A 12,646-nucleotide genomic window follows, 5' to 3' on the forward strand; every position below is an offset into this window, starting at 1 on the left:
CAGTACTCAGGTTAATCCCAAGATTTGGTCTCCAAAAGTATCCTCAAAATGTGTTGATTGTATTACAACAATTAGACCTCACACAACATTGTCTATTCTCAAAGATCAGTTTCATAAAACTGTGCTCTACGCTTAGAAATAATTCCAAGAGTCCTCAAAAACAGACTAAGTACTGAATGCATCATGAAATAACTTCATAGGCTCTGAAGGGTGGCACTTCTTGGGACAGAGCAGTGCTGACACTTTCTCTAAATACCATCACTTCATAGAATAAGCTAGTTTGTTCTAGAAAAGATGCATTTGGTTGAGCTCACCCTGGAGTGTCTCCATCTGTTACTTCTATGGTAATGCTTATCCCCCCAGGGTAAACATTCTCTGGCATGGGAATCTCTTTGAGCCTTGTTTCAAATGGATGGGACAGATTTAGTCAGATACATCATTTGCCATTTTATGTTTATGTGGCTAATGTATTACACCTCCTAAGGGATATATAATAATTTTACTTTAAGTTTAAGCTAGACCAGCATTTCTGAAGATGTCTTAGGAAAGATATTTGCTGTACTGAAAGTGATTTGCTAGGCTGATCTGGGCTGTGTATTTTTGGGGTCCATTGATCACAGTCTCATAGACGGCCTCAGCACAGGGCCAAGTCCATCTGTCCCTCTGCCTAATGGATGTCAGTTTTGTATCCTGCATATTCAATATAGCAGTAGTTACAATGAGAAAAGTTGTCTTTCAAAGAAGCTAAAAATTATAAAATGGGATAAAGAAGACAATTAAAAATATGCACACATATAAAAATATAGTTATATAGCTAAATAAAATTTAAGCAAGATGTCAGAAGCTAAGAGGCGAAGGAGTTCCGAATGGTAGGGATGATGCCTGCTGCAGAGCAAACTTGGAGACAGAATAAAATAAGCAGGAAAAATATCAGTGTGAGTCAGAGGTAAAGCCCAGTGAACGTTTTCATATAAAGAGTGGAAAACAATTTGTTGAACTGAGTCATTTTTAAATCTTCTGACCTTTTTTAAGTATTTCAAGAGAATTTGGATTAAACCTTCACTGAGATTCAGGAATGTCTGTAATAAGAGCAACATGTTGAATATCACTAGAATTTAAAGCTCTTATCCTTTGGTTGGAATCTACAGATTCATGGGGCTGGAAGGGAAGGTAGAGGTCCCCATTTTCAAGCCTTTGCTTTTATAAAAGAGGCCCAAACAAAAGAAGTGACCTGCCCAAAGTGAAAGGCAAGAAGTCCCAGAAGTGACCCCAGAGGCAGGTTTCTGACTCCTTCAGTATTGTTTGTGAAAGTCTTTTATGAACCAGAGAATGGTTACGGGAATACTTGATTCTGAGCCCTTGTCCCGAAAGTCAAAGCATCAAGGAATTTCTATTTTCTTTTATGAAACAGGGAATTATTTTCTTGAGACTAAGAGAGATGGAGGTATAATGATTTTTGCTTCTATGAAATTTATCCTAGCACAAAATACATGGGAATTGAGAAGCAAGTAGCAGGTTATAGATCCAGCACATACTGAGCATCTAAAATATGCCAGCAGTTACACTACAGAATTGTACATGTGCTGTGATTTCATTTTGTAAATACATATACAGAAATACATAAGTAAAGGAATTATTTTTGAAGAATTTATTTCAGTGCTAGTTTAATAATTCTAAACTAGCACTGTGAGGGGTTCCAGTACACAGATAATTTTGATAAGTAAAAACTATAACTTCTGAGAAAAGTGGATAGGTAGAAGAAAGGTTATGAATGTGCTTCCTTTAATCAAAAGTGAGTCAGAGATTAAGAAGACTAATTAGGTCTCCAACAACCACAAAAGTCTGTACCAAAATGTCACTGACTCCAATTTTCTTGTGATCTCCACACACATATTGTCATGGTCGCATGATCAAAATGCTCACATATATAGTTTTCTGCTACTGGTTGATTAGTTTCCCCAGTCTACCATTCTATGAGGTCAGGATGATGACTCTTGATTTTGTTCATTGTTGCAATTTCTACTGCTCAGTCTTGTGCCTGCCACCTAGCAGGTGGTGAACAAATGTGTGCTGGGGAAAGGAACACGCATTAACAGCAACCGTGCTAGGGGATTATTTAAACAAATAGAATGTTCAGTCACAAAGGGTAGACATATACATAAAACAAGGTGAATTCGACGTCCACTGAGATTAGGAACATGATCTTTAGGAAAATTATAAGCACAGAAGTGTGCTATGTAGCTTTTTGATAATTTTTTAAATTGGAGTTTAATTGCTTTACACTGTTTTGTTGGTTTCTGCTGTACCGCAAAATGAATCAGCTGTATGTATACATGTATCGCCTCCCTCTTGAGCCATCCCCCCATCCCAGCCCTCTAGGTCATCACAGAGCAAGGAGCTGAGCTCTCTGCGTTGCACAGCATCTTTCCAGAGTTACCTATTTCACTCATGGTAGTGTACGTACGTTGATCCGACTCTCTCAATTTGTCCCACTCTTTGATTCCCCCGACTGTATCTACAAGTCTGTTTTCTCTGTCTGCGTCTCTATTCCTGCCCTGCAAATAGGTTCATCTGTACTATCTTTCTAGATTCCATACATAAGTATTAATGAGTGATAGTTTATAATGTAGATTCATGCTAGTCTCAATTAGTTTTAAAACCAAAATGTAATTTATTCCACTATATCAGATTAACTTGGATACATTTTCAATGAATATTTCTGTGATTAGCTTTTCTGATTGCCTCAGAAATATTCATTATATATATTCATACACACACACATTTTAAGTACAGGTGATATAAATGTAAGCCAGATATGACTCTTGCTTGTAAGGTGTTTCGCTTGACAGGTTTCTTAATGAAGAATTCAGAAGTATATAGAACATGAAAAGAACAAGAAACTAGAACAGACTTTGAAGATGGTAACATAATGAAGCAATGCCAAAACCGGACATCAACTATGACTGAAATTATGACACGGTTGAGTGTGTTGGAATATGCATCACATTTGGCCTTTAAGTTCCATTAAGTTTCAGAGACTAGTTTAATGATTCAGACAAACAGGGCTATGCAAATTTTGGCAATATTATGTGCCATTTGAAAATTAATTAATATTCTCTTTGAAGCAGGTGTGGCAGCTGACCGCATAGCAATTCAGTCCCAAGGTCGATACACCGCCAACCTGTCCCCTCAGAATTTGATCTCTTGCTGTGCCAAGAAGCGCCGTGGATGCAACAGCGGAAGTGTTGATAGGGCTTGGTGGTACCTGAGAAAACGTGGGTAAATAGCTCCCCAACATGTATCTCTAGGATTCTTAAGAGTGTTGCTTGGGTTAGAATAAGGGGAAAAAACATTTTGCATTTTCCCCAAACTCTACAAATATATATGCTACATCTATATAAACACAGGAATTTCATTTAAATATAATCTCTGTTTGGTATCTACTGAAGTTATAAGCTATCAGAAACAATTGTTTGAAAAAATGTATACTGTTCTAGCTAAATTAATCGAGACAAGTAAGCATTGTCTTCTTGTGGTTCTGAGCCAAATGGTTGTAGAGTCCCACAAGGCGGGTAGAGTTCATACTTATCTTGAGACTCTTAGTTCCCCAGGCAGATTAATAGATGATGCCAGGGGGAAATTAGCCTAAGACCCAGAGGAATGATATAAAGACATGCTGTATAGTTGCCTCAACTCATCAACATCATTGTCACCATTAATCCCATCTGATGAGATGATGCAGGTTGCATTTCTTTACTCTCATGTAGTCTGATACCCATGCAGCACCCTGTGTCTACTCTAAGATCTACTTAAAAGCTGAGTTATTTGGCAAAGGAAATAGCAGCTGATAACTAATAGTTGGTGTATGTGCCGCCCACATGTTCTTTCCTCATCCACTGAGTGCTCTGGGTGTGCTATAAGAGACTGGGTGTTACATATTTGTAAAGTTCTTTAAAATGTGTATCTAATGTTTTGCTAATAAGATGGTGATTAGAATGGGCAACTTGGGCTATTACCTTCCTGATTTAATAGTGCTCGGTCAGCTTTGTTTGTATTATTTTACTATAATAAAAGTTAAAGCCCTTCAGGAGCTTAAAAATACTACTTAACATTGAAAGCCAATTAAATCTCCTTGTATTAATCTGCTCAGGTTAACATACCAAAATACCATAAACTCTGGCCTAAACCACAGAGCTTTTATTTCTGGAAGCTAAGTTCACGATCAAGGTACTCAAAGTCAAATCACTTTCTGGTGAGACGCCTCCTCTTGGCTTGCCTTCTTACTGAGTCCCCACTTGCAGAGAGAGTCGTCTCTGTCTCTCAGGGTACTAATCTCAGCATGAGGGTCCCACCCTCATGACTTAATTTAAAGCTAATTATCTGTCTATACGGATATAACTATATATCTGTATATAGAGATGATATAGATAATCTGTACATAGAAAGATAAATCTATGGTTGAAAAGTAAAGCACACAAATGTTTGAAAAGTAGAGAAAAGTGAATGAATACAGAATAACTAAACTTACATGGAGCAGTTTGTAGGGAGATTTGAAAAGTTAGCATAAGGAAACATTTTATGGAAAGAAAGTGCTAATTCACATATATATGTGAGTTATATGCTTTCTTCTATCTGAAAATTTGTCTATAATCTTACCTTGTTCATGGATGATCTGATAATCATGGTTGGTTTCCAATCTAGTATATTGTTCAAGAATGTGAATATTTTCACTACTGGTTTAAATAAAGTTATATTATCACACACACAAAAAAAGCTAATTATATTTCAAAGTTCCCATCTCTAAATGCCATTGCATTGATGATTAGAGCTTAAATTCATGAAATTGGGTTGACACATCTCAATCCATAGTACTCATTATCCCCAAGTAATCCACTGGTACATTTTGTGAAAGTGGCTTAGCTTTCATCATGCTCCTTACTCAGATTCTCTTACTTTTTCACACTGTTGAATTTCCTTGAGGCAATCCTAGTACCATAATTCTATGGCCAGCTGAACATCAACTATCCATAAAATAAATTCACTGTTTTATTTTCCTTATCATCTGCTTCTATATTCAATGAATTGTGTTAGATTTGGATTCAAATAATTTGTATTTTTCTATGTTCAGTTTCAAAATCAGAAATCAAAATTCTTTTATCATTTGTATAATGTATAATGTATAATATATACATATATATAATGTATATATCTGATAACTTTCCACCTTATTAACTTCAATACTGTAGAAGTATATACAATTTCTCTTGAAGGATCATGAATTATAAGCACTTAATAATTGAAGTCCTATGAGAAGGTATTTATAACAATAAAAATGTAAAAATACTTAATTCTAAAACATATAATTTATCAGAATACTCCATCTGAATATGATAAAACCTGTTCTTTTTCATATTAAATTTGGCTTTTTAAACTTATCTATTTTTAATTGAAGGATAACTGCTTTACAGTATTGTGTTGGTTTCTGCCAAACATCAATATGAATCAGCCATAGGTATACATGTGTCCCTCTTGAAACTCCCACCTTCTTTCCTCCCCATCTAGGTTGTTACAAAGCTCCAGTTTGAGTTCCCTGAGTCATACAGCAAATTCCCTTTGGCTATCTACTTGGCTTTTTTATATTATAGTTATAAATGAAGACTTAAGGAGCCCTTCCCCTATTAATATTACCACATATTTTATTAATCATTGCTTTTCATCTTCACAAAATTCTATTTGGTAGATAAATGTCTTTATTAGAATGGATTTGAGCAAGGTTTTAGAACCTAAAAAATTTGATACGAATAAGCTTATTTATAAAACAGAACAGACTCACAGGCTTAGAGAAAAAATTTATGGTTACCAGAGGGCAAGGGTTAGAGGGCAGGATAGATTGGGAGTTTGGGATTGGCATGTACACACTGCTATATTTAAAATAAAATGCCTTACCATGAAAAAAACTATAGCGAAGATATAGGAATGGGGCAGGGAAAGAGTTCATATGATTGAACGACTATGTTCAGTGTCATGAAACTTACATGTAAGTAGCCAGAATGATTTACAGATATGCAAATCAGTAAAATCGTACGGAGATAGGTCATTACTGCATTTCCTAAGTATTACCTTTACTTCTTTGCTTACTCCTCGTAGACTGGTATCCCATGCGTGCTATCCACTTTTCAAGGACCAAAATGCTACCAACAATGGCTGCGCCATGGCAAGTAGGTCTGATGGACGGGGAAAACGGCATGCCACCACGCCATGTCCCAACAGCATCGAGAAATCCAATAGGATCTACCAGTGTTCTCCTCCGTACAGGGTCTCTTCCAATGTAAGTCTGAATTGCAAGACTTCTTAGTGGTTAGCCTTCTCAAAAATATATACTACTGTTAATAAAACTATTTAAAAACAAGAATATTCTAAAATAATACTATGCTTTCAGATATAATTTTTGATATTATTGAAGTGTTTATTAATGACTTCCAATTTGTGTATAATTTTTTATCTTTGTAATATTAGCTGTGCAAATGATTGCCTTAAATTTTAGAATGTCCTTGGGAATAGAGTTTTATAATTATGTTTATTATATAACACATACACGTATATATGTGTATATAAAGTAAATGGTGGTTTAGTTGCTAAGTTGTGTCTGGCTCTTTTGCAACCCCATGGACTCTTCTGTGATCCTGCCAGGCTCATCTTTCCATGGGATTCTCCGTGCAAGAATACTGGAGTGGGTTGCCATTTCTTTCTCTAGGGGATTTCCCTGACCCAGGGATTGAATCTGCATTTCCTGCATTTCAGGTGGATTCTTTGCTGACTGAGCCACCAGGGAAGCCTATACACACATACATATATACATACTTGACAGATAAAAGCTAAAGCAAACCTTTTTTCATTGACTTTTCTGTGGTATTAGCTTATTTTATTCATCCTTTGCCTTACTCCACAAAATACTTGAAATGGACATAGTCATGGTGGGAAAAAGATTCCCCTGGATTCCAGTTTGTCATGTTAAAATCTTGGGAGAATTTTACTCCATCTTATCAATGTCACCTAGACATTCTCACTTTCAGACTGTTTGAAGCTTCAGTGATTTCCAGTTATCTGTAGAATACAGTTCAACATTCTTATCGTGACATACAGGTCCTTCATGACTTGGTTCTGATCTACTGCTTTTTGGACTCATGTCCAACCAACCTACCCATTCCCCACCTGCCCATAATGTTCCTCATAAACTGACCGCTGTCTGCTCCCCACATGCACTGGCCCTCTTTGCTTCTACTTAGCTGGGTGATGATTCCTCTCACACCAGTGGTTATCCCACCAACTTCCATGTCAAGGAAGTAGGTCAAAACTTCATCTTCTCTGAGAAGTTTTATTGACTTCTAGGCAGAATCAATGTCCCTTTCTTGTTTGTATCCATGGTATTTGTGCTTGTCTCTATAATCAAGCTTAGTATATCATGATTAGTTATGTTACTTAGCAATTAGTTATGTGATTGTCTGTCTACTCCACCAAAATGGAACTATCTGGAGGACTGGTGCAAGGTTAATATTTGTTTCTGTCCTAGTTTCTGGGATGTACTCTAATCAAAATGCATATGTGAACGAACTTCTTCATTCCTAAAAGTTGCATTACACAGTGGATGAAAACAGATAAATATTTGTATGCTAAAACTGAGGAACCTCACAAAATAATCATCTGGGATCACTGTTGTGGTCCAAAGAATGGAGATAACACTACTTTCCACTGATAAAACAGTGTTTTATTTAATTTTTTCTTTTTGACCATAAAAATTATTATATTTTGTCTTCACTTCTGTGGGAGAGGGAGAGGGTGGGATGATTTGGGAGAATGGCACTGAAACATGTATAACATCATATATGAAATGAATCACCAGTCCAGGTTCGATGCACGATACTGGATGCTTGGGGCTGGTGCACTGGGACGACCCAGAGGGATGGTATGGGGAGGGAGGAGGGAGGAGGGTTCAGGATGGGCAACACATGTATACCTGTGGTGGATTCATGTTGATATATGGCAAAACCAATACAAGATTGTAAAGTTAAAAAATAATATAAAAAAATTCACTCAAAAAATAAATAAAATAACCAACAACAACAAAAACAAAATTATTGCCAGTGTAAGAGTCAATGAAACATGTGTGTGTCTTGTCTTTAGCAACTTCACCAATGTGGAGATTCACATGCAAGTATTTCAAAGAATGATTAAGAGTAAATTGCAAGTTGTCAAGGCACACTGGGTTCCGTAATTCCTAAGCTGATTGTACAGCCCCTAACATTACAGACCAAACAATAGGTGTAGTGTACTCTGACAACGATAATGGTGTTCACTGATATTTTTCCCTCCAGGAAACTGAGATCATGAGAGAAATCATGCAAAATGGACCAGTTCAAGGTAAGCTTGGGCTTCCCAGGTGGCACTCATGGTAAAGAACCCGCCTGTCAATCAGGAGACATAAGAGATATGGGTTTGATCCCTGGGTTGGGAAGATCCCCTGGAGGAGGGCATGGTAATCCATTCCAGTATTCTTGCCTGGAGAATCCCATGGACAGAGGAGCCTGGAAGGCTACAGTCCATGGCGATGCAAAGAGTCGGACTTGATTGAAGTGGCTTAGCATGCACACAAGGTAAGCTTGGATGACATATGATTGTGTCTTATTTATTTCTTTAATAAACAACTTTGCATTTAACTCATATAAAGAGCTTAATAAATGATAGACATCTTTTGCTTTAGATAATTCTTAAAGATTCAATGGTTGTAAGACCAATGTAATTATAGGAGATACGCTCACCTAATAGCCTCATTAGCTCCTCTTGTACTTGAAGAAGACAGACTCATTCATAAATTGACTTGTTGAACAAATGTTAATGACACATTGGATGAAAGTCAGCTCAGTCTATACAAAGTGATCATGGACCCAAAAGACATTCAAACAGGAAATGCTGAGAGCTCGTTTGATTGTTTAGTTATATTTGACTCATACATAGTGTTAAAAATCTTCTCACTTCAGCTTAAATGGATTAGATAACGGATTGGAGGAAAATGAAGGTTTAGCAATAGAAACAAAGTAGACACTTCCCTTTTCCTATGAGCTCAAAAGAAATCAAATAAGCCAGGACGATTTTTGTGATTTATAAAATGCTTTCCATTTTGATCTATTTTGAAAATGTGTTATGGATAGTAAACTAAAATCAATAAGGAAATCATATACTAATTTATAAAATGTGCATTGATTTAATATGAAGATATTATATCTGATACACAGTTCCTCTGCTTATCTATTGGAATTTATTTTGCACCAATGGTATGAATAAAAATAAGTTCACAGTGTATATTTCCAGTATTAAATATTGCCTTGAAATGCTTGGGAGAACAAAACCAGTGAGGCCTAAAATAGAAATTCAGGCTGTGAATACTGAAAAGTCCAAAAATATATTAATATTATCAATGCAGTGGAATTGATAAATAAATAAAATAATTAGGCGAAACAAACCAAAATTAAATTGAAAACATTTGATGTATACCCAAAGAACTATTGGTTATATGTATTTTTGTGTTTCTGAACATTGGCCTAATCAATATTGGTTCAACAGATAACAGGAACTACAGATTTTAAAATTGTGTTGGAAAGACTTTTATTGATCTTAATCATCGCTTAACATTTATTGAGAAACCAAAGCTTATTCTGAACATGGCCTGAATTCAGTTTTTAAAATCCTGGGGCCATACACAAAACCTGAAATGAATAAAAAGAAATTTTTTTTTCTCCTTTCAGTTGTGTAATCTTTGAAGGCTAGAAAAACAGTAGGGAATTAATGTGTAATTTAAATATATCCTTCATTAACTACAGTTTGTGTGACAAACCTGAAGGAAGCCAGGCATTTGAAGTCAAGGTTAAATTTGAAATTCCAATTTTGACATTTGCTACTTAAATGACTTTGGTCGAATTATCTAAACCTCTTTGAGTCTTTAAAATCATTATATTACTGTTTAAAGTTTCTCTCTCATTCTTTTAATCAGTTAAAAGAAATCTGCAGCATAATGATTGAAAATTGAGAATAGCTTATGTTTATTTAATGGTCAGATACTTAAGTATTCATGAATTTTATAGACTGAATCAAAAATAAAGAGGTAAAATTTGAAAATAATAAAGTTGAAGTTCAAAGTATTCAGCATCATGGAACCAATGTTTGTTGAGAACTTTCCTCCTGCCAGGCCGAAGCAAGAGCAGAAGACAGTGCTCAGTATCCTACCCTTGTGTGTGGGTAGAGTGTAATAAGTTTGTGTGGTTTTCCAGAAGTAAAATTGCATTATGGTAGCTTATGTAGTTAGATCATCAGGTCTGTTTGGTGTCAGAAACTCAAGGAGGAATCCGTCTTCAAGTTAATTGTCATGGCATCTCATTCATGTTTCTTAGGTTGGGGAGGGTATTTTTCTGTGTTGAAGAGTACTTTTTATTCATGGTGCTTTGAATGCTAATGGGGTCAGTAGCTCTATGGAAGAGATTGCCAATGGCAATATTTTCACAGTTATAAATGCCGGTTGCCTCATCTCGCTGTAGATGCAACATGGCTGTCTGCGTGTTGTTGCCAGTGCTAAGGTACAACATTTTCCCCCTCTGCCTTACAAAAGAATGTAAAATGTGATAGAATGATGAATACATGGTACTGTGAGCATTCTTCTAAAATCTGTAGAATTAAAAAGAAGTTTAGGTGCGGGAAAGAGGACAAAAGCAAAGAGCTGAATAGAGTTATATAAATTCTTAACATCCTATGTAATAGGATGAATTTATATAATACAGTTATATAAATTCTTAACATCCTATGGAAAGGTGTGTTCAACTAAATAAAGATTTCATCTCTTTTATGAATATTTGGACACCATCAGAAAAGGCATGAAACATTAAAAAATGAAATAAAAAGTAGAAATCAAAAGTAATACTTGACTTTGGAGGAGAAGCTTCATTTTAGCATCTGTCAAATGTTAGTGGCTTTCTTCCTTATTTTATTTAAAATTCACATCAAACTAAGACAAGCATTGTGCACAGTTGTCAAGGTATATGTAACTAGCCCAAATAAAAATGCTTTCAATTCATGTCTTCTAGAGAAGTTTAAAGTATTCACCATAAATTGCTCAAGCCTTTCAATAAAACAGCCACAATACAGAAAAGAAAAAGAAATAATCTAGGTGAGGGAAGAAAGAAGAGTTTTATAAAATATAAGCTCTTCCTTTCTGAAGAGTATAAGCTCTTCCTTTCCAAAGAATACACTATTGGCTTAGCTCCCCAGAGCTGGACGGATGCAATCTTCTCAGAGTATTCTTTTGCTAAGGGTTACTTTTTATTCAAACTCACCAAGGAAACTTTTGTATTTACTTCTAAGGAGAAAGGACAATTACTTTAAACCCTTTGTTAGGTTCACCCTTCACTGATAGCTTAATTGGAATTTTAAGGGACTGGTGGAGAAGCCCAAGGTTAATGGAGAATTGGTGATCACCAGTGAGTGTATTGGGTTTCCTGCAAGGATTCAGCTCCTGATAATAGTGCTTCTGTCAAGTAAAAAAGATCGAGTTCTAAATGTACAATGTGATTTTAAGTAATATGCTAAGTAGCTAAAAGTTACTTTTATAAGAGAACTAGAAAATGTTTCAATCAATTAAGTAGGAAAGAAAATTAAACTGAACTGCAAAATTCCTTTTTAGATTCTACCCTTGGTAATTTACTTGTTGACTGTTCTGTAAGAATTTCTGAAGGTTTTTTTTTTAAGATAATGATTTAAAATCATGTCATTTATCCTGTTGGGTTTTATTTTAGCTATAATGCAAGTTCATGAGGATTTCTTCAATTATAAGACAGGGATATATAGACACATTACCAGCACAAATGAAGACTCAGAAAAATATCGAAAGTTTCGGACACATGCAGTCAAACTCACTGGGTAAGGTGATTTCTCAAAAGTCTTCCTTTAATACCTCCTGAAAATAAGATTGAAAATAGATTATGTAGTGCATTTAGGTGCCAGAATTCCTTTTGGTATGAGAGGTTCTCATAAAAATTAAAAATTATAAAACCTTGACATTATTTAGTCATTATTTTAAAATCCAGTGAAAAATCAACTCATTATTTTAGGAAAGGTACCAAAGCATGTCTCTCACTTCCTTGGGAATCCATCCTAAGAAACTGTTCTAAGGCAAGGAAATAGATTATTGAAATTCTACATATGGGATGATCAAGGAAAGTGTGCAAAACCAAAGTGTGCTAGGATATGGGGAGAAGGTTTTGGATGGAATTACAAATGGTAGAGATTAAGCAGGAAGACAGGGTAAGATCTCCTTTATTCAATGTAAAATTATTTGTTTAAATCTATGTGAGAATTGTGAAAACTTGTCCTGTTTTACTTTGTTTTTCCATTCTTAATTGTTCAGTGACTTTTCAGAAAGGCAAACAGAGTAAAAAATTCCTTTATGCTGCTACTGGAACTGGGAATTCAGTGCCACTTGAATTCCATTTCCCTTCAGTTTGAAAGTCCTGTTTCTTCTAAATCTCTTTCCTATGTACGTTTCATTATCAATTTTTGTTTCCCCTAGTAATAGTCATGATTTGGAAAAATTTTTCCCACACAC

General features: G+C 35.4%; 1 protein-coding gene across 1 annotated transcript in view; it reads left to right on the forward strand.

Annotated features, from left to right (window-relative positions):
* TINAG (tubulointerstitial nephritis antigen) overlaps window positions 1–12,646 on the forward strand; it is a 104,281-nt gene that overhangs the window by 37,857 nt on the left and 53,778 nt on the right. Inside the window, exons 6-9 of the mRNA XM_005894012.2 lie at window positions 3,129–3,279; window positions 6,148–6,328; window positions 8,373–8,418; window positions 11,838–11,961. Coding sequence (XP_005894074.2) covers window positions 3,129–3,279; window positions 6,148–6,328; window positions 8,373–8,418; window positions 11,838–11,961 — 502 coding nt within the window. The remainder of the gene's footprint in view (window positions 1–3,128; window positions 3,280–6,147; window positions 6,329–8,372; window positions 8,419–11,837; window positions 11,962–12,646) is intronic.

Source organism: Bos mutus, chromosome 23 (assembly GCF_027580195.1).
Source record: "Bos mutus isolate GX-2022 chromosome 23, NWIPB_WYAK_1.1, whole genome shotgun sequence".
NCBI classification, from domain to species: domain Eukaryota; kingdom Metazoa; phylum Chordata; class Mammalia; order Artiodactyla; family Bovidae; genus Bos; species Bos mutus.